Below are 23,688 nucleotides of genomic sequence, written 5' to 3'. Positions count from 1 at the left end.
TTTAGTATTCCTCCTTCCACACATACACTTTGGGAAGTTAGCTCTGCTGTAATGCATTTTACCCTTCTAAGGTCTTGAGCAATCAGAGAAACTCTTGTCTGTTCATTAGTTGACATTTCAGTCCTCCCAGTCTCTTGAACACTGTGAGTGCTGAACTTAACTCTGCACTCGAGAGAAGTCAGCAGGAGTCAGTGAGGCAGAAAGATGAAGCAGCTTCACCTGGCAGGTTTGTATAACACATTGGCAGGGATAACCACGGCTGGAGGCAGGTTTTTGTTTGTTGACCTCTTTGCACACATGACTACGTTTGGTTACCTTTTAAGACACAAGGTGTCAAATTTGGCTACTTTTACTAAGACCTGTTTGACTATAATAGTTATTTGGTACAATTACTTAGCAGCTTGTGATCTTTCTGGTGCAAAGATTGTTCTTGAAAATTGTCTCTCTTGAAAATTATGTCACACTTTGGGAAAGGTGTGTCTTTAAAAGTTGCCAATAACGTAAGTATTAAATTACATCTGTCTTTGGTCCAAATTATGACTAAATTTTTCTTTCAGTTTTCTAGACTGTTTCCATTGTTCTGACCATGTGATCACTACTGAAGATGTGCCCATGCTGCTGCTGGCATGTCTTTAAAACAACAAGGAAAGAATAATAATAATAAAAAACACTTTGAATTTTTCCCTAGTAATAAAACTATGTCTGGAAGTGGAGGCTGCTCACACAGCCCTTACGTCCTATTACTCGCCACTATGTTAGTGACCCAAAGCAAAGGTAACACCTGTGATAACTTATTGTCTCCAACAGAATTAATTTTTAAACCAAGATCGTTTATTAGGAGAAGAAAAAAAAAAAAGAAAAAAAAAAGGTTTGTAATAATGAAGCAGAAAGGGGATTATGTTTCTTTGCATTCCAAGCCCTGCAGTATTTCCTCCTTTCCAGCTGTTTTTAAACTACACCAAAGTACAGGAATTTGTTGTTTCCTCACTACTCAGTACTACTGGTGAATTCTCTGCCAGCAAAAACATTTGAGTTTTTGTGTGCTTTATACTGCCTCTCTGTTTCTCACATCTCAGTACTACAAGGAGACACATTGATATATTCCCTATATATTCCCTTATAACTGACAAGTTTTCAGAGTGAACTTACTGTACTGAAGAAGCTAAATATTGAAATGACACAAACAGAAATATTTTTTTTTTAATGTAATGCTTATGAAAAAACACTGAGATGATAAGAAAACTGTTAAGCAATTAAACTGGCTGAGCAAGTAAAATGCTTGCAGGGGCTGTCATAGGAGAATAAAAAAATCCCTACAAACATTCACTTTCCATTTACTCACTTCAAAGCCCAATTTCTCTACAGAGTTTTAGCAGCATGCTTATGATAGACTCTGACTTCATCTACGTACTGCAAAGAATGGTCAAAAATACAGTTTAAAGCACTAAAATCTCTACAATTTCACTGCAAACTTCAGTGCAAACAAACTCACATGCCTCCTTAGAAAGTCTGGCTAGGATCACAACACTAGTGGGTTTTTTTGTTTGCTTGTTTTGGTTTTTGTTTTAACTAGTATTGGCATGATCCATTTTTACAAGTTACAGTTTGTAAACATAAGTATACTGCTGCCAAATATTCTTGAGCACTAATTCCAATATAACTCTCAAACGAACCGTGTTTTGCTAACTGACTTTGAAACAGTGCAAGCTATTTATCCAAAACATTTTACTTGGCATCTTTTATTCAATAAAACTGCTGTTTGCCAAGTTAGTATGCACCAAGACCTCCTTCTGTAGAGCAAAATGCTTCTCTCTCTTTTGTCAGTACTGCAGAGTTATACTGGACTTCAGTGTTTGGTACTTTCTACTATCTGTGATATGTGTTATCGTCACTCATCTAAAGCTGCAGATCTATTCAAACAGTTATTTACAGCTTCAAAAAGTGCTATTCAAAGTTCTAGTTCTATTCAAGTTCTATTCTATTCTTCTACTCAATAAGTTATTTACAGCTTGAGGAGTATCCTTCACAAACTCACAATTGTTCAATGTCTCAACAACATTCTTGGAAAGATAACAGAAAAATACAGGAAGCTACAATGACTCAAACTGCTATGTTGGATAAGTATGATTTATAGACCACAGGGCACAACTGCAAACATGTAGTGTTTGTAAGTCCAATATTTCTTACTGTATGCCTGCTCAACACTATACACTAGGCTCTCTGCAGAGTTCTCCAATTGTCTTCGTTGAGCAGGCATAAATTTGACAGAATTTAGTCATATACCTCTACAGTTGTCTCTTACATGTAAGTTTGAAAACAAAAAACGAACAACAACAAAAAAAGTATCCATCTGTTCAATTCCTTTACCACAAAAGACAGGATTTCCTTAGACTTCTGGCTAGAGGTGAAGAATAAAGGATAAAATCTCTACTCAACATTACTTCTCTTTATTTTCATCCACTTTGGTTGCCAGACAGTGGAAAGACCTGATTATTTTCTGAAAGTTTGTTCAGTAGAGGACTTAGTGCCTCAGGACATGTTAACAATCACTCATCTCACAAATTTTGTGTGCTGTCACCTTCCTTATCACACCAACAGAAAGGGAACGTCCCACAGCAGGGCTGCAGCCACGGCTTCCAGACGACATTGTACAGGGAGAGCTGCTGCGGTACTGGAGTCAGTGTTCTGCGGTGCTCTTCTATGGCTCTCCCAATCCGCTCTATCACAGCGTCAAAGAGGGGCTCGGTGTCAGCTGACAGAGGTTTGGCTTCAGAAGGGTCTCGTGAGAGGTCAAACAGCAATGGAGGCTCATGATGGGTCACGCCTTCCCCAAAACATGGGCAAACTCCTTTTCCATAGCAAGCCCCAGCCCCAAGTGGATGAAAGACTGGGGTCACATAATGAGCCTTCCAGATGGCTCCACCTGGCAGGAAAGAAAACTTATGGCACGACTATAAGACAATGGAGGAAAATGGAAAGTGTCTTCAAGTTAAAGTGTCTTCAGGGAGTATGACAATTTACTACAGATACCTCTTCTCATTTGTGGCTCTCCCATCACCACAAATCAGATCCTCTGCACTGAGTACTGACTTTGAAGATGGAAAACACTAGAAATATGAAGACAACAACATCCATCTTCCAGTGTAGTAGTAGACAGCCTCTATTCCCACCCCACTTCCTATAATACATTTCCTTTATTACAAATCTCTCTTTGCTGTAAGACACCTCCAGCTAGCTAGAAGTACTGGTATATCATGCATAACAATTTCAAGAATCTCAGATATCAGTACAGATAAACACCTATCATATAATAAATCTGTCAATTTGCAAAGCAGCCAACAGGAGGAGAAACCTCATATTCTGCAGTTAACATGGAACAAACGTTTACACTTACTGTCCTTTTGGTGCCACCGCACTGCATGCAGGTAGGACCCACAATAGTGAAACAGGAACTCATGCTCTGACCTTTGAGTTCTTCCTTGCAGTAAAGGCATCAAGTTTTGTCCATCGATCACCCTAATGTAATGGGGAGAAATGTACTTAGGTGGGGACAAACCTGACAGTGTGAACTGTATACTTATTACCGATTTTGCATTAGCTGCACTAGTGCTAGAGACAGCATACAGAATAATTTGTTCATAGATTTAGAGCAGCCAGAAGATTGTCAAGCCTAGATTTTAATTAATTTAGTTAGTTAGTTTTAAAATAGCTGGGTCAACTCATTCCATTTAGCAATATTTAAACACCATTTAGAGTTTGGTCTACTGGAAAAATATCCTTTATTCAGAAAATCAATACTGATCTCATAATTGTTTACATATAGCACATTTCAAAGGAGCTTTTAGAAATCTGTTGGACAAGAATGGATTTAATCATTTTAGGAGGAATCTAAAGTGGAATTTGTGTCCATAACAGAGGTCTGTCAGTACCAGAAGAACCTCAGCCACCAATTCTTTCATGAGAGATGCCGAACCTGTTTTTGAAAGAAGCACCTGGTCTTTTGCAGGAGCAACTCCTCTGGCCACATGCATACCTGTGGGAGTATTTGGGGGGATTTGTTCTCTCGTCTAAAATTTTAGATTAGGCTTGAGACTAAGGGAATACTTGTGGGATCTCCAAGGATGACAAAAAAAAAAAACAACAAAAAAAAACCAACACAACACTAATTATTTAGTAGTCAGCTCTCCTATGAATTTCTCTTGTTGAAAACATCTCCACACCTGTCCTGTGGCAATATTCCTCCAGCCAGATGAACAACTGTGGGATAAATATCCATCAGACTTGTAGGTTCATCGACAACTGTGCCTGCAGGTAACACTCCTGGCCATCTGAATACCCCTGGCACACGAATCCCTCCTTCCCAGCCTCCCATGCCTTTTCCACCTGCAGTAAAATTAATCAACATATGGCAGTTCAGAGGGAAACTCATGAGGAAGAACTCACAGAGGAAGTACTCACAAGACTGAAGAAATATTTGATATTCTGTTTAAACCTACACAAGACTTAAGAGTTAGTATCCTACTTTAATAAATAGCTGTAAAAAAAATGTTATTTTTGTAGCCACGGATTCCCTTCAAAATCTGTGTCCTTAACACTTACATTTCCATATGCCTTATACATATTTTACATTTTTGAAATTGAGATTTGGACCTGACTCTCCCAATGCTTAATGCAACATCTCTGAACATCTGAGAAGCAAAAAATTGGAACCTATGAAATCAAGCCATATACACATTACTTAAAATGGCAGGAAAACACCTTTCTCCAATTTGCTACCAGCATCAACTAACCTAATAAAACATCCTGATGCTCGATACATATTAAGACAATATTTAACTAACTCTGAAAGCAGAAATCTGTTTTAATTAAGATATTCAATATGGTAAAAACACTGCCTTTGCTAGATCCCATCAGGCTTATGCATCAGTCTTATTATCCATAAAAAGAAATAATTTGTCAAGCAAAGACAGGAAATATGGAGTGAGATAGAAGATCTGTGTACTAGTTGAAAGCCCTTCTCTTTCGTAAGAGCCAAAAACTCCATTGCTCAGCAGCAAAGCATCCATCACATGGAAGCCAAAATTTCATATCTTTGACCTTGTCTGTGTCCTGTGGAGAGGCTCAAGAAGGTTTTGAATTGGAAGAAATCTGTTTTGTGAAAATAAACACATCAGAAGTTTGGACAAGAAGTAGGTGATTCACTGCTGGTAACAGAGCCTACACCCTGAGCTTTCCTTCCCCCAACGCATGCTCTCACCTGTTAATGACAGGACACAGGATGAGGTGATCTGATTACACAGGGCTGCTGGGGTAGGTGGGAGAATATGCAAAGAATGCATATCCTTTTGGCTTGAAAATGCTACCGCACTGCTGAGCAGGTTGAAGCACATTCACAGCACAAAGAGTAGGAGGTAGAGAGTGAGGTCTTTGTAGACCACCAAAGTCATTCAGATCTTACACTAATCACTGATTTTGCATAGAGTATAAAAGCATACAGGGACTACATGGTTGCTGCAAGTCATAGCACAATGTGCCCTTACCCTATTTCATAACAATTAGGTGAGTAGCAATGATTTCTGGAAGATAATGAGAAAAGAAACAAGCAAATCAGGAACAGTCCTATTGGAGGTGGCAAGGGGGAGAGGAGAGAGATGAAGGGAACTATCACATTTTTTTCAGTGACTTTCATTTGAGAACACTGAATAGTTTACAGGTATCAAACTATACAATCCCTTTATCAATGAGATGTGTAATAACACTTGCACTTTACTGAAAGAAAAGGTAACTTTAAGATTAAATTACCTCTGAATGTCACCTGTATTTCAAGCTAGAAAACAATATAACTCACTCCAGCCTTGACAGCTGCAGACAGGCAAATTCATTGTTTCTGTTTCTAACCTAGATGTAAGGCCATACTGGATTTTTTACCTTTATAAATACCATTCCAGCCACCTAGCTGGGCAGAGCCATCCTGAGCTTCCAAGTGTCCTCCATGATCAGAGGCAAAGTATGTGAACGTATGATTTTCCAAACCTTCCTTGTCAAGTGAATCCAGAATTTTGCCTTAAATTTAAGAAGAGCGACAGCAAGTTTCCTATTAAGCAATTAGAAAGATCACCCCACATTTATAATGTTTCAATAATAATCTTTTGCAATGCGCTATAAGTCTTTAACAGCTTAAATTGCTGTGGATATTTTGGTTTTATTAATTCTCCTGCTTTAAAATACACAGGCATATGTATCTGAAACAAATCCTTCATCAAGAATACTTACCCGCCATCCAGTCCATTTCTTCTACATTGTCTCCATATAAACCATGATGGCTTTTCCCAAGAAATTTTGCTGTGGTGAAGAGAGGGGTGTGAACATGTAGAAAGGAAATAAAGAGAAGGAATGGTCCATACCTGTTTCTTAAAAAACAACAAAAAATGAACATAATTTTTGATGTACATTTGTAATATTTTGAGTTTTCATATTCATCCATGCACAGACACAATGGGTCTATACTGTACCCACATATAATGAACCTCATTGATCATAGTTAATTATTGTTTTCTTGCATAAAATGTAGGCAAGAAGGATCATTTCCAGCCAGATTATTTTCAAATTCCAATGTGTAAACAGGCATAGCATTTACACAGTGCTTAAATGAATCAGTTGCCTGGCCCTGGTGCCTCTTCAATTAAATGCAAATGGATACAGTCTTATATTTACTTTAAGATTTGTGTGGCTTTTCTAAGATGGCCTTTTATACTTGTCAGTACATTTGTTTTCACATATTTTAAGAAAAGAATAGTTATTCTCCTTGTTTTCCAGAAAGACATTTGGCACACTGAATTGTTTATCAACAGCTGTGCAGGCCAAAGAGGAACTTGAAGCTAGTAAATGAATGATCTTACCCAGTTTCCTTTTCAACTGTCTGAATGACATGAAAATGGAATTCAAGTGTTTTGAGATTTTCACAAGATTTTGTGCATCATGCACTTTTTATCTGTGTGTTTTATAAGGATTATGAGAAAAAGCAAAAATGAGGCTTGTAGAGTGAAATGTAAAAATTAGCTGGGTAATCTTGGAGTGAATTAACTATGTACAGATTACAGTGTATGGTGAGATGGTCATGTATGATTTGGTGAAAGTCATCTCATTTGCTGTTACTTCGAAAGTGGGCAGTTGCAATTAAAATTTAAGTTGTTTGGTTTTTTTAATAGGGAACTTGGATGTGAGTTTCAAACTTATCAAGATACAGCTATAGTTATTGTGAAAAAAAAATACTATTCCATGAGCCCAGAGTATTCTCCCACTTTTAAAGAAAACAACAATCATTTACCTTTTGATAAACGACACTGCCTCTTTCAGCATAAGGGAAGCAGTCCTCTCTAATCTCATCGGCTGCTCAGTGACATCATGGTTTCTCATCAGGATACAATTCCAGTGCTGCACAAAGCCATAACTAGAGTACCATGAAATGAAGAAAAGGCAGCCCACCAAAGTAAAACAGGCAATTATCTTCCAGTGGATGGAAATCAAACCAGTCAGTTTTCCAGTGGTAAGAGTGATCACAGCAACGATAATTATCTGACTGTAAAGCCAAAGCTTAGCTTGAAGGGCTACATCCAGCTCCGGAGGTTTGTTTTCTTGACAATTGTTTAGAAGTGTGAAAGGCATGCCATAAAAGTAGTCAAACCCATGATTTAGAGGATGGTGACAATGATCATTGAAGGATTCACAGTTTACACCTTGATGCCACTTTCCTGAAAGTTTTAAAGCATGACAGAAATTAGAACACTCAAACAACTTTGGACAACTCAAAAGGAGCCCAAGGTAGCATTGTAAGCATCTGCCTGGGGATTAGGTGAGTCACTCCCTCTTTCAGTGGAGTATTGAGGTGCATAAGGATGCATGGAGAAATCAGTGCTTGATCAGGTGAATGTTGTATCATGATGTGCAATCCCCAAATGGTCATGCAATAAACAGGGAAATCTGAAGGGTGGTCAGCTACTGAAGTGATGAGGGTCACATAGGGTTGGGATTTTAATCACCTTTTAATGAGGATCAGGGGATTATGGCACTCTAAATCACCATCTGCTTTATTACATTTGCTTCCCAACTTTCATATGCTTTACTTGCAACTTCATTTTAATATCATGTTACAAATTTACTAGAAGATCCAGTAAACTTTTTGCCTACATTACCAAACATTTTGATCACCGGACTCAGGAAGATGATTTCCCAGGCATTATCTCTACTCAACATGAAAAGGAGAAAAAGCTACATGCCAACCTTTCACACTGTCCTTGCCCAGTCTCCCTAACAGAGCAAGCAGACAAAAGCTGTTTTCTGCTTAGAAAACTGCTGGATCAAACCACCCTGATGTTTGCAGGGTTACAGGATTGCCAAGTAATTTATAGACTCAGCCAGAAAGATTCACTTCATTAGTTTGTGATTCAATACAGCCATATTTATTTCCAGAACTTGGAGATGACTGCATTTGGCACAGTTGAACTCCTTCACTTTAAGGGACACAGTGCTTACCCTACCTATTAATTCATGCCAAGGCATCCATTGCAGAAGTTTCTATCACTTGAGCAGTAGTAAAAGCAGAATAGAAGTGAAAAGAGACACTTAGCCAGTCCATTTTTGAGTATTTGGCAAAAGAATGATGAAACTTGAAACTGTTGAAGTCTGATCAAAGTCACAGAGAGGAAAGTGCTCCAGGGCAGTGTTTCTCTGACATCTTTGCATCTTGGCTTCATCTGAGGGAATTGCTACAGTACCATGACTCTTTGGGACCTCACAATCTCACCTGTGAGACCATCTGCTCTGTGGGTACAAGCTTTATTTATTTCTTTCCCTATCCTCTTTGGTTTATTCGCCTCTTGACCCATAAAGGCAGGTGAAATACTTAAAGACTGTTTTATTTGGAACAATCTCTATGTTAACAAAACTCTCTCAGTGGACCAACCATTGAAAAGTCTTAGGCCAAGTAAAATAAATTCTCACCCATTATAATTATGAGACAGTTTTTAATCCTTCCTGTTTCCCATACCATGTACAGGCATTTGTATTTTCTTAAAACTCTTTACACCACAGTATTTTTAGTTTTGCAAATACAAGTTGTTTTCTCTCCTCAATCTTTTGGAGAGTATTTGTGGACCATTTAGGGCAATTACAATCCCTAAATTCCCTTCATGTAACCAGGTCATTCTTCAGACTCATGCTAAAACTTTTTCACGTACCTATCAGCCCAGTGGTATAGCCTTGTTGCTGTAGAAGCCTGGCAAAAGTTGTTTCATTTGCAGGGAGCCCTCCTGATCCAGCATTCCACTGCAGTGCTCGGTACCGATTGCTGGAAGCCATCCCTGACGGAAATAGTTAGGTCAGTCCTGCCAGCCTCCTGCACTCTGCTTGCTGGGCTGCTCCTCTCAGCCCCCAAATCAGGTGCTTAACCTGAAGACAGCAGAGTGCCTCACTCTGCCAAGCATATCCTGAAGGCAGTCACATCACGTTATCAATAATGTGCCTAAGTGCTTCAGATAGTCAAGAGTTATCCGTCAAAACAAATACTGCTTGGCACCAGATTTACCATCAAGCTAAGAATTAATCAATAGTGACATTATATAGTAGGTTTTATTTTCTGCCTTTCTGAGTAACTGTGCTAATTTAGTCTCTCTGCTCTTAGTCTAAAATGAGAGATAACAGTTGCATTTCCCTGTCTTGGGGATGTTGTGCAATGTTAAGTGACATACAGTTTATCCAACATACAGATTTTGCATGTAGGTCTCCTAAACTAAGCACATAATTTTGCTGTATGTTTCCTAGTGAAAGAAAAATATCTATAAAGTCCTCCAAAAGGTGCCTTAGGTAGGTGAGGAGTGGATCCAACACTCCATTTTCACTGGAGTTTTGTGACTTTCTGCACTATTTTGGCTATGAACTTTCTCACTTCTCTTGGGAGCCCTGTTTCAACCCCTCACCTCTAACCATCACCATCAAGACAACTTCCAACAGTTTGCCCCAGGTTTTACTGTAGTAAAGAAATGACAGACATTACTGTTAGCATTTCTCCATACATATCTATTTTTATCATATAGTGTTCCTGAATCCTACAAAGTAAGGCTAAAGGTGTCTCAGCTGGTGAGGCAGTGGTTCCCATTCAGAAGTCACATATATAAAGTTATAGCCACTGGCAATGTACTTTCCAACTCAGGGTGAGGAAGTAGCTGAATTCTCCTCTGTTCCTTCTTACTGGTTATTGTAGTACCTCAGCACTGTACATAGAAATTTGAAATTCAAAATGGGCCCAACCTGATCTGATGGGGTATCTGCCAGTGAGAAACGCTGCTCTGCTGGGAGTGCAGAGCGGAGCTGCGGCAATGTGCTGAGTAAGCTTCACTCCTTCTCTTGCCAGGCGGTCAATGTTTGGGGTCCTAAAACAGAGTTTCAATTTCAATAGAAGCAAAGTAACCCGAACCTTATTTTAATACATTTCCAAGAAGAACTGGAGCTTTTCAGCATTTCCTCAAAAAGTTATTTTCTGTATACTGCAGGACTAGTATGGTAACAAAACTTGATACAGTGGGTGAATTAGGTTGTAGCCACTGGAGAATTCATTCTTGGGACATAGCCATAGAGTACATTTGGCAACACTGAAAAGAAATCTGGGCTTTGCTGGTAATGTTTAGTTTGAAAATAAAACTGGAAAGATTTATCTAAGGAGGGTTATATTTTTCTATTCAAATACTTCCTGCAAGTTGCTTTTGTCAGCCCATTTGGACCCTGAATTTCAGAGGTAATTAAGCCAGAGAGTCTCCCAGAGTATCTAGAGTTACTGGAACCAAGTTTTCCTGTTCCATACTTTTAAACACTGTACTTATTTCATAATACAGTGGTGCACCTTTGCATGTAACTTTACTTTTAACTAATATTTTAATATTTTATATTCTAACATTTCACATGTAACTTTATGTGCTTACATTTTTATGGGAGCCTAGCTCTCCCACATAAATGGACTACAACACCACCAAAGAGGTCTCCTGACTATTTCACCACCAGCAGAAGAGGACAATGGTCTTCCAGAAGCCTATTCCTCTGCACAGCCCCACCACCATCATCTGAGGGAGATGAGCACAGAGCCTGCCAGCAAAATGGCTGTACACCATTCAGATGGCATGAACTGAGGCTTGTAAGACATGCTCCCAATGCCCATTCACTTCTGCTTTGCCTTTAAGTTTTGAAGGAACTTAACCATGCAATAACTCATTTGTGTCAGCCCACAGGAGTGGGTTACACTAGACTGGGGTGTATTGGAGGAGACAGCAAGCAAGTGGACAAGGGATTCTGGAAAAACAGTGGGTGGACAGAGGAAGGCTTAACTATGTACAAAATGGAAAGAAATTCATGAACGAGAACGACAGAAAACCTTATTACCAAAACAGGTGATGGGAGAGTTAGCACATTGGGGAGCGGGGGAGAAATTCTCAGAAAGAACTTTAAAAAGATCAAAATGAAAATATGATTTTTTTTCGTTCACTGTACATTGTTTTCTTAGGCCTCAATCCATGTGCATGTATACAACAAGGACTTAAATGCACAAATTCCTGAATTACCAGTGCCTTGACTTAAGAATGTTTCTTATTTTATCGTTAGGTTTAATTACCCAAGACATTCTATGCTATATATTGTATTGATATTTTTTTTTTTTTTTACCTTATGGTATGGTTCCCATAACATCCTACATCTCCGATGCCAAGATCGTCAGCCAAAAATAAAACTATGTTGGGTTTAGAGTCCATAGCTGTAGTCAAGCCAAATGTGTTCCAGAGTAAGCATGAAGACAGTGCCGATAGTAGGCATCTCCTGAAACGCAGCAAAGTAACTTTTAACATATGGGACTTGTAAGACTGGGACAGTGCTTGGAGTCCCTCTGGCAGCAGATCTGCAATATGATAAACAAAACAGTGGGAAACTCCATTTTCCAGCCTTACTTTCAGTGGGAAGCAGAAGGGTAGAGTTTTATGGGTTTCACTTCTTCCATCACTACCACCTAGGTCACTCGAGTCAGAGAGGCTGCAGTAGCTTTTCTACTGGCATTCCAAGATGCCAGCATCCCCATACCAGACAATTATATTTAATATCTGGCAAAAAGATAATTTACATTTTTACACATGCATACCAGACTTATATAAATATGCCTAGAATATTTGAAGCTACATAATCTTCCAACTATGTAGTGCTAGATCAACAATCTTAAGACCTAGTCCTGGACTGATTTTTAACTTGCACACTGTCATTGCAATACATGCTAATTTTGATGGACACAGGGCAGCTTAGTCTCTAGCACAGACTGAGAAATCTCCTGCAAATCATTCCAGGATTTGCAATTTTGGTGTGACGATCTTATATAGAAAAACATATATTTCAATAAACAAGCAACCATCACCTCTAACAGGTAAACACAACACACAGGATTTTCTGTAAACAGACAAGACTGAGCACTCCTAGTCGTAAATAAGTAACCAGCTGGTTACTACAGTAATTTAATCATCCAGGAGCAAAGTTCTAGCTGTGTTTTGTACACTCTAGTACTTCGTTAAAACAGTGATTTACAGAATTGTGATGAGATGTTGCTTTAGAAACAGCATTGGTATTTTCAATTTCCATACTTGGATTAATTATTTTAAGCAAAGGAAAATTTCCTATTTGTCAATGCACCATTCCATAAGAGTTTCAGAGCATTGTACTGGTATAATAAATCCTTCCAGAGTGCTAATACATTCAGTTAGAGGTGCAGGGGGAGGGTCCCTAAAGAACCCTGTAAATAAGCAGCCTCTGACAGCCAATTGCTGTCACTCGGGCATTCTTCCTTCCATGCTGAGGACAAGAGTAGTCCTTCCCATCTCCGTCTGTTACATAAAAGAGAAAAAGAAATCAAATGATGAAATCCGCTTTTAATTACGTTTGCAGCGGCATCCTAGCATTTTGTTTTCTCATGGCGTTAAGTGCTGGGTATTTGCTGACCCCAGTGGTAACCCTGCTTGTGGATTTAGATAGGGTCAAGGACGAATTCCATCCCAGGTAACCTACTGCTTATAGTTGCAAGTCCATATCCTAATGTGTCAGGTAACATTAACTTACATTATAAAATAACCATGCTTGGAAATTAAAGTGACCATCTTTTAATACTTGGAAGAAGATTGCAAGAATGTTTTGTTACTAAACTCTCATAAAACTCAAAAGCAATAAAGTTGAAATAAAGAACAATACAAAACATACACACATATAAACCTTTTCAGAATTACCTACAGAACTACCCAGTAGATTCTGGAAATTATGATATTAAAGGCATAGCCAGAGAACTCCACTTTGGGAGAGAGATCTTGTTTAAAACGTAAAGACATATTATTACAAAGTGATTTTACAATGTCAGTTTAATGAACTAGGTAAGTGCAAAGCATTAGGAAAACACAGGCTGCTATTTATGTATTTTTATTTACAAGACTTAATATGGATTTACACCATAGATGATCAACTATATATTTTTACTGACAATGACCTTTCAAGCACAGGTTAGAAGCCATTGGCACAGGCAACCAGATGTTGAAAAAGCTACTGAGCTGTTAAATTTTGGCTCCTGTACTCACCTTAGAACAGTCAAGGAGGAAAAAAAAAAGGGGGGGGGTAGAAAGAGAGAACATCAATGACACGATTTTTAATGGAGTTGAATTTCCTACACAGAGGTTAGGAAGGGAACAAAGACAAAGCAAAGCATCAGGAAAAATGATTAATTTGAACTCTGGGTTGCTTGGGAAAAAAAGGTGGGCCAATCAAAAAATACAATTTTAATTCTGCCAAGTACAAACAAATACATGCAAGAGGGAGCCAGAAATCTGTCCACCTGAATAGAACAGCAGCAATGGCTGTGTAAGGTAGGGCTGCAATCATCTCCTGGTAGGCAGTGATCCTGAAAATAAGTGCACAAATTGAGTATAGTCACTACTGTGATGTTAGAGAAAAGCAAACACCACCAAAACCAAAAAAAAAAAACCCTCAGTCAATCTGAGACAAAAAGACAATTATGTCTTTTTACAAGAGAGGTACTAGTGAGGTGATTTTACCTCGAAGACATGGCACTGATGGGAATCACACTGTTGTTTTGTTTTGTTTTTTGATCAAAAGGTCAAAACTAAGTTTAAAAACTGGAGAGGGGGCAGAAAACAACATATAAAGAATTCAAGAGTGGGAAAGATGTTTTATATTGAATGAGAAAAAGAGCTTAGTTAAGATCAAAACAGTAGAAGATTAATTAGTGCATAAATTCATGGGGCCAAAATACAAGTCTTAGCTCATCAGTTTTGCTGAGACTGAGCCAGTTTTTGGAAGGAGAAGCATACAAATGCATGCCTGTTTTCTGCAAGCAAGGTAATTTATTGTTCAATCACGCTTCCAAGCACAGTGCAATATGATCAAGACTGAGTGCCTAAAGTGGAAGAAATAAAGTATTGTAAACAAACAAGTTATGGGGCTCCACAGAAGGACAGTCAGCTGAAATATAATAGTAAACATTATCAGAGCAACAAACATATCTGTGTGCCCACGAACCAGCATCTAATTGTTGGCATTACAGATAAACTTTATAACATATTCCCAAATAGCCATAAGACTGCTCTACATTTTACAGGCATCTAAAAGAGCTCAATTAAAGCCAATTTTAACACTCTCACCTAAAGGGTTCAAATAACCTGAAGAAAATGGCTCTGCACTTGAGAAAGTTTCTTCAAATTTTCCCTTTTTTTTTTTTCAATTTCAATATTGCTGTTAGCTCTCGCCCCAATATACCTCCCCAATACATAAATTCTTCTAGCCAGTGTAATACCAAAATAATCTTGAAATAATAAATCTATAGATTGCTTAGTCTTTGCATGGACAAACGAAACTCTGACGGTACTAAGTTACTCTCAACAGAAGTCTCCCAGGCAAAGAATGACTAGAAGTAATGGCAGATTCCCCAAACTCGAATAGAGCTGACAAACTGGAAGACTACTTGCTATTGGCTTGAACATAATCAGTGGTATTACTAGTTAATTTCAGCTGAAAAGTTCTCAAATGGCATTGTTAACTAAAAACTTTATTTCTCCATTTACAGAAGTACGCACCATCAGTTACTCAGCCTAGTATCTCCATATAAAATTTCATGAGACTCTGTAGTGAATCACACTAAACATTTCTGCAAAATGAGCCATGAGCAACAGGAACAGGCCAGCCCAACTCTGCGTGGACATATCTCGCTCAGTTAAACATTTTTAATTGTCTGTAAGCCTTATCTAGAAATTACTCTCTTCTGAAAGTGATATTACACATGACTGCCCCACCACTTCTTTCTCCAAATTTATCAACCACTAGCGAAGTCTTAATTGATACGATACAATTCGTTCAACCTGCCAGCAGTGCTGCAAAGCCTGCAGCTAAACAGTCACTTTAAGAGATTTAACAAAAGAAGCTTTTGCTTGGTTTATTAAGTGGCTGAATCAGGTGGACCTAACTCAAATGGATTTGTAACAACTCCAGATAGATTTATAAAGCTTTTTCTAGGCACTTTGTCATGCAGAGCCGTTTTCTTCAGCTTTGCTTTACAGCAAGCAAGCTGCAAGCTTGAAATTGCAAGAAAATCAGCCCCTTCCTCACCCACTGCAGCTTGACTCCTGGCAGTTTCCCCCCATCCTATGAATATTTCACATGTTGAATACATTCCCAGATTAGAGTCTATTCTTCTTTGAGTCTTGTGGAGAAGAGAAAAGACACGCCTCCGTTTCAAAAACATCTGCCCATGACCAAAATACTAATTTAGCAAAGCCAGTCATGTCTCTCATATCTCATCTCCCTCATCCCCAGAAGACTGGCCACACCACCATGCATTCAGGGAATCCATCAGAGTTGAAAGAATCAACTCCTTCTTAAAGATGCTGGGAGATGTACAGATGTAAAATGTCAGTTATGTGAAAAGTCAGTCATCAGACACAGCAAAACAACTGGTTTTATTTCTAAATTTTGTTTTTCTACTTTGGATACTGAAATGAATAATTTTCTAATTGAAGCAAAAAAACCAAACAATCAAAAAAACACCAAAAATTAAAAACCCAACCAAACAACAACAAAACACCCTTTGCCACCTATTTAAATACATCAGAAATGAATAATAAGTATTAGGACAAACTTTTCCAAATAATGTGTAGAGGTATGCTGCTGCTTAGCTGTTAGCTGAGAATAAATGCTTGTTTTCTCTCTTCTGTAAATACATACTGTACAACAGGTTAATCACATTCAACAATATATTAGAATGCAATTAAAAGTGCTAACTACAGCATGCCCTATGGCTCCTGAAGAAACACATGCCATGTGCAACATGCTGTTCCACCTTTCCCCCTCTTCTTTGCACAGCTTCCAGGCAGCCAGATGCTCTGGGAGGGGTGTGGGCAATGAGCTGGGAGCTGGTATGAGCACAGTCAGTACTTGCAGCTGGTGAGTTTTTTTTGTATCATAGTTTAAATTTAATACTGCTACCATCAGTACTTGCTATCTGTCACCATGGTTATAGCACTGTATTACCACTTGGTGTTTTGCATTGCCACTAACCCAAACTCTCCAAGCAACCAACCTGTGTTTTTTAATCAAGGACGAGCCCTGATGCTAGAGGAGCCGCGGACATTGCATGGAAGCAACCTGGAGGCAAACTGTGTTTGCTGTTCACCACTGCAAGGCCCCAGCAATTCTCCAAAAATGATAAGGAAAGCAGAATACCTGCCATTCACCACCAAATCCTCCCAGAACTGGAGTTGGATATGAAGTGTTACAAAGAGAAGGAATACAGAGACCATTACTTACGGAGCACCCCCCTGGTCCCCCCAACCCCACTCACACGTTGTTTTGGCTATGGGAGTGCCGGAGAGGCCCTGCCAGGCCCGGGGAGCGCCAGCCCCAGCTTGCTGGGAAGGGTGCCAGCAGCCTGCAAGGGGAGGAGGGAAAAGTCCGTCCTGGGGGAAACACGAAGTCTCTTTTATTTTTTTTCCCCCTCATTAGCAGCTCAGTTTATACTAACTTCATGCTCACTCTGTTGCATGAGCTTTGCTCTCGCTCTCCTCTTCCTCTCAAGCTTTCTGGCCTTTGTAAAGAGAGGTTTTTCAAAAGCACTGCTAGTACTTGTTTCAGAGTAATCGGTGGGTGCTAACTTCCTTTAAAATTACTGTGCAAAGCTTTTCATCCCACTTACCATAAGGTGAGGACTTCTCTGCTCACCCCCTATGACAAATGCTGACCAAATAGTAACTGTTTTAAAGTAAAAATTCTCACAGCCAAGGTCAGTAGAAAGAGCTTTAGTGGTAACTGAGTGGAAGATCATTAAATCACAAGCAGTGGGGCTACCAGCTGCCCTGTGTTGTGAGGAGAATCACCCTACAGATGGAAGCAGGGTAGCCATGGCTAATGCAGAGGGCAAGCAAGCCAGCCCAGACACAATCAGTCACTGCAGTGTCATGTTGGTGTGTGCATTGCAATTCTAGCCTCTGTAATTCCTGGTTGTATCCTTGTAGCTCTTCTGTCTATGGGTTCTCTCCTTTGCCAGTGTCAATACTTGTGTGGTTGCACAGCTTGGCTTGTCATGCAACTTCAGAGGTCACTGGGAACACAAGACCCCTCTTTTTACAGAATGTGTGTGTTTATGGAGGTTTAAAAACAGGGTACAAAAGTCTCATTCTATAATGCACTGAATTTGGGCTGGAGCACCACTCCTACAAAGACAGGCTGAGGTTGTTGTTCAGCCTGGAAAACTGAAGGCTCCAGGGAGACCTTGTAGTGGCCTTCCAGTACCTACAGGGGGCCTACAAGAAAGCTGAGGAGGGACTCTTTGTCAGGCAGTGGAGTGATAGGACAAGGAATAATGGTTTTAAACTAAAAGAGGGTAGATTTAGATTAGATATTAGGAAGAAATTCTTTACTCTGAGGGTGGTGAGGTACTGGCACAGGTTGCCTAGAAAAGCTGTGGATGCCCCATCCCTGAAAGTGTTCAAGATCAGGCTGGATGGGGCTTTGGGCAACCTGGTCTAGTGGGAGATGTCCCTGCCCATGGCAGCGGGGTTGGAAAAAGATGGTCTTTAAGGTCCCTTCCAACCGAAACCATTCTATGATTCTATGAATAATGTACTTTTATTCAACCAGAGATAGGAAAGAGGGTAGAGGTTCTTGTTGTACATGTCTTATTGGGAATCCTAAAATGCTCAGAGGCCAAAATAAATATTAATATAAAATATCCCTGCAATGTGGAGAAAAGAAAAACAAACAAAACAATACAGACCTTGATAAGTAGACCTTGATGAAACCAACATCTGGAAGAGATTCATAGTGTCCCTACTGGGTACAGTACATAAGTCTTGAGGGGCGCATTTGGGACTTAAATGTTTATATGCATATTGCAATAGCAATTGCATTATTTTCTTCAAGAACCAAGAACTTCAGCCCAAAGAAGTAATTGATGGGAATAGCTATAGCTCATGGAGTGGGACAAAGAAAGGAGAGTGTGAAAGCAAGGAAGGAGTAGGAGCCTTCAGCACAAATAAGATTTGGTTTTGGCCCCTTTACTCTATTTCAGGTCTGACCACACCATTTCTGTCTCTGAATGACAGTTCCCACCTGCAGAAATCCCACTGTCAGCAGCCAGAAATTTTCTGCCACCTAGTTTCTCCAACTGTCTGCCATAATCAGAAGGAGGGAAAGGTAATATGGCATTTTTTAAAAACCCTCCTTGTCAACAGCATCTTCAGTTTGGCCTACAGAGAAAGACCGAAACTGGTAGCCTATTGATCATTCATTTCTCAGACATTCAAACAGAGAAGCAAGGTGCCCCAGAAACAAAAGTATATTTGCAGGGAAATACACTTTAACTTTCGATAGATGATGCTGCCTCCCTCAAGATAAGAAATGAAGTCCTTTCCATTAGCACTGGTTGTGCTGTAATTTCATGGGCTCTCATCATAACCCTGTTCCTGTGCTTTACAAATCAATAATAAGCAATAAGTGGCAGAGAACAAACCCAAAAACGTAGATTATGGTTTGCCAGATGATACCAAGCCAGTAAGTTGTCCTAAGGCAAAAGTGAATGTAATGAGTCCAATCATCTGATTATAAAACCAGAGCTTCACTCTGAACACTCTCATCAATCATGGAGGTTGTCATCTGACAGTTCTTTACTAAGCTAAAAGGCATTCCATAAAAATAACCAAACTCATCATTTGAAGGGTGATGACAGTGGTCACTATGGATTTTACAGTAAGCACCTTGATGGTGGCTTACTGAAAGTACATATATTTTTAAATGTTAAGAAACAATATTTAAAAATTAGCTTCCTCACTTAGAGTCTGCTAGCCTTTAGCTTTTCTTTTCCCTGATAAAGTTCTATCAAAATTGGAGGCTGTCTGCATGGCCCTCTAATGTAGGTCACACACAAGAAGGAGATGCAAACCACAATCTCATACAGAATAGCTCTGGTCTTTTTTGAATTCTGCCAGCTTTGAGAAATAGAAAAAATAACCTGTAGTAATCAAAGGATTACATACCACTCATGTCTTACCCTCACTGTTTAGAAAGAGATTATGAAATTTCATGGAAAGAAGAAACTGAGGTAACTAGTATGTAAATAGTTTATTAATCTTAGCAATGATTAATAAGAAATAAATAGACTGCCTAATGGGTATGCTGACTGTTCAAAAAGTATTTTCCAAACTTGAAGAAAGTCAACCCTGTAGCTATCTCATGTGTTTGAATTTTGGAAGTATCCCAGTCTTCTGCTGAGGTTAGTAAAACTCTTCATATGAAAAAAAAGTCCTGTGAAGAATAGACGAGAGAAGAACATTGAAGTACTGATGAGGAAACAATAATTGAAGACAAATCCTGAAAAGCATGACAGAAGTCTTTCCTCTTTATATCATATAACTAGTAATTTACTTATGGATTAAACATTTATTATTATTATTATTATTATTTTTGTAAAAATGCTTAGTCAGTTGCAAACTGATGTGACACTGAATAGAAATTATGTGGCAATGTTGTGTGCACTTCAGTATTGTGGTACAGACAGATGCCATGTGATTTTTTTTTTTCATATAATTCTGATTTTGACATTTCCAGGTACTGCCATTCATTTCTTGCCCTTGAGATGCTGTTTGACAGAAGTTGTCAGTCAAGCTTGAGATAATCATAGAATCATGAAGGTTGGAAAGACCTCTAAGATCATCTAGTCCAGCCATCCCCCCTACCACCCATATCACCCACTAAACCATGCCCTAAGTGCAGACATCGCAGATACCAACTTGTATATTCAGGAACAAAAAGATTACTCCATGGGGCCAGACAGATTCTCAAAATGTTGCATTGTGATCTCCATAGAATAGCACATCCTGAAATATTGAAAACTGTGTATGATCTTGCAGGTGATTTCATGCTGAAGTCAAGTCGCACCTGAGGCCTTGCTCAGGCAGGTAGTCACCAGCATACTGGCTACACCTGAGGCCTTGCTCATGTGGATAGTGACTACAATATTGGCTCAAGCTGTGTGCTGGAAAAACTGACAGATAGACGTCTTGCTCAGCAGCTGAGGGCCAATGGAGTATGTGCCAAAAATCAATATGTCAATTAGTTCAGTGTCTTACCCCTTAAATAGTGAGCAAGCCAAGAGCCCTTTGAGCTCTTCTGCATAGCAGCTGGTTGCATAAGAGGATCTCACCTTGAGCAGGGACACCTTTCAAAGTCATCACTTACTCCTCACAGAGATTCCTTGCGGCAACAGATCTGGTAAGTGATTGATAGCTTGCCAAACTTTGTAAACTTCACTAAGATTATCTCTTAGATTGTTTGTGCATTTATAATCCTTAGACAAACCATTTACCAAGTCTGGGACTAGAATTAGATTCAGCCACACCTAGTCTCCTTACCTCTTTGGTTCAAGGAATTTAGAAAGCACAGGGGTCCACTCTGAACCTCATGACTCAACAGGATTCCCCCAATGAGTCTGACTTACCCTGTCCTCTATGCAATAAATAATCAAGTGTACCTTGGCATCTCAAATCTTAAGTTGCTGTCTTATTTACAATTAAGCTTTGTTAGATTACTACGTCATATCAATAAATATATTGCTGCTTCTCTCTTAAGACAGAAGTGTATAATTTCGTCTGAGACAAGAATCTGCTAGACTGGACAACAAGCCTTCCATTTGGTTAATGTGCTGTCCTGTTCTTTAAAGAAATACATTCAATACAGTATTTCTCCTGTCTGGAAGAATCCTCATCCTCCCAGCACTTTCTGTTCTTATTTCATTGCTAAATGACCCCCAAATATAACAGGAGATTAGGAGTCACAAAGATACTGAATTTCTACATGTTCAGTGAAATTCGGAGGCTAAGTAGATAAGAGATCCAAGTTACTTCTGCCAAGAAAGGAAATAATAGACTGTAAGTTTCAAGATCTGTTGAAGAATTTCAGAGTTACCAGTTCTGTTCATCTTAGGTTGAATGTTTCTCTTTGCAGAGGTGTGAAAGTAAGGCCACGAGTTTGAGTCTAATGGTAGTAGAAACCCACACGGGAACAGGACTGTGAAGTGTCCATCAAAGATCAGCCTTCCGTTCAACAACAGTGAGATTTAGCAAAAGAGGTATTTCAAAAAGCACACAAAAGGTCAGGTTGCAGAAAACACTGGCCAGCTGCCTAGCTCTCACCAGCTGATCACAGTGGGAGGTTCCCAGCATCAGAGTAAAGTCTCCAAGAATTTACAGATTGAAATCATTGCAGCACCAGGCATTAGGGAGCTTCTGATAGAGGCATATATATGTTAGTTCGTTTTTGGAGCTTTCTGAGGATTTCATTTTGACAGAAAAGCTTTTCTTAAAAGAAGGAATTTCAGAAAATAATATAGTTGTGAAACAGGTCACTATTTTACAGGATGAACAAAATGGGATACACACCTAACAAAAATTGTTCTGCAAGCCACCCATTCTGCCTGGAATTCTGCCAGAGGGGAATGAGTGCAAGTCTGCATGGATTTATCCTCTTACCTGGAGGGATAAGTGATCACACATTTCTGAACAGGAATCGTCTATTATAGGAAATAATATCCAAATTTATTCACTTTTTTTTTTTTTTTTCAACATGTGGGCTTCACTTGTGTCAGCAAGACAGCAATTAATCCTCTATCCCTTCATGACTCACCATTGAGTGTCCTATGGAGAGAGAGCAGGGGCCCATCATAAGGGAGACTGAGAGTTTCCTACAGCTAGAACATGAGCAAAAGATTCAGTAACTTATTTGTGATTTCTCAAAAACTAGTCAGATGCAGGGCCTGGCCCTGGTTTCACAGAGTTCAGAGGGAAATAAATGAGGAAAGGAGAGGCAACACAGAGCAGGCTGAGGATATATGGGCTATCTCTTGGTTCTTAGATATCTATGTGCACGTTTGTTGCAATGGGGAATTTTTTTTCTGTCTCGATAGCTGTGAGGCTCCCAGAGCAGCGCATCTGTCAATACCTGAACATGCAGCACTCTGCAGAGCTTTGACTGAGCTGATTTTATTTGGCTGAAGAAAACTTCTCAGGAGCTGTTTATTCAAACTATCATAAATATGCCAAAGCTGTGAGTTAAGCAGTCTAGAAGGCTACTGCAACTGTCACAACACAGGGCAAAATCTTGTTTATAGGCATTCTCTATCCTTGGAGGCTGCTTTTACCAATCCAAATGTAAGTGTTTTGCCTAGAATACAAATTTATTTATTTATTTCATGTGACTGTTTCTTTCTGGTAGCAGTTTTGCTGATGCACTTTGGACAGCTTCAAAGGATGTTTGCTCCCAGGACCAGTATCCTAGAGTTGCTAACAGCAAACTGAGTGTTACTGACAACAAACGTAACCTTGAGCAGTATAGAATTTGGGAGCTGTAGTACTCACTGGTGTAGTTTCTATCTAATAATCTTGTACTAGTTCATACAAGACATATGATACCCTGTCTTCCCTTAGTGTATAATCATGGATGATTTGACTCAAGAAGGCCAAATGTTGTGTACATGAGGACCAAACCTATAAATTTCTGAGGCTAGCAGAAATAATATGATTTATTTTACATATGTGAGGAGTCTGATAAACTTACTTCACAAAGGAGCAAAAGAACGTTTCTCTCTCTGTCAAATTTGCTGCTATGATTATTTACTTATTTACTTATACCTGGCTTACTTTCTACTACTTAGTTGTACTACAAATTCACAGAAGCCTTTTGCTGACTTCCTCTGTTTTAAATGACGTATAAATAATTCCCTTGTACTCCTAAGGACGCAATGATGATAAATACTAAGAGTTCAAACATCACACTTGGGATTAAGCATTCATTGCTGGTCTTCCTAAAACAACAGGAAATTCTTATTCTATTTCTAATAAGATAGTAATAAACCAGTTTGTACTACTTGGCCAAGTAAAGAAATTGATAACTGGTGACTGAAAATAATATATAGAGATAAAAATTACACATTCTGTGAGATTAAGCTAAAGGCATAGCCAAAGGAAAAAATATCACATATGTTTATCATCTCATATGCTCAGGCCAGCATATTAGTCCAAATGTCACCTATATTCATAGTCATTTTTCTATTTGAATAACAAAATACAC

General features: G+C 39.1%; 1 protein-coding gene across 1 annotated transcript; it reads right to left on the bottom strand.

Annotated features, from left to right (window-relative positions):
- Positions 1-2,455: 2,455 nt before the first annotated feature.
- Positions 2,456-11,840, bottom strand: LOC118245665 (arylsulfatase D-like). The gene is made up of 9 exons (XM_035542044.2): positions 11,707-11,840; positions 10,306-10,427; positions 9,237-9,359; positions 7,328-7,751; positions 6,274-6,410; positions 5,929-6,063; positions 4,221-4,383; positions 3,395-3,516; positions 2,456-2,923 (listed from the first exon to the last, which is right to left on the bottom strand). The coding sequence occupies exons 1-9, from the start codon at positions 11,790-11,792 to the stop codon at positions 2,556-2,558; spliced, it is 1,680 nt and encodes a 559-aa protein (XP_035397937.2). The 5' UTR covers positions 11,793-11,840; the 3' UTR covers positions 2,456-2,555.
- Positions 11,841-23,688: the final 11,848 nt, after the last annotated feature.

Source organism: Cygnus atratus, chromosome 1 (assembly GCF_013377495.2).
Source record: "Cygnus atratus isolate AKBS03 ecotype Queensland, Australia chromosome 1, CAtr_DNAZoo_HiC_assembly, whole genome shotgun sequence".
Classification (NCBI taxonomy): Eukaryota; Metazoa; Chordata; class Aves; order Anseriformes; family Anatidae; genus Cygnus; species Cygnus atratus.
This window is presented reverse-complemented; position numbering and strand designations above follow the sequence as displayed.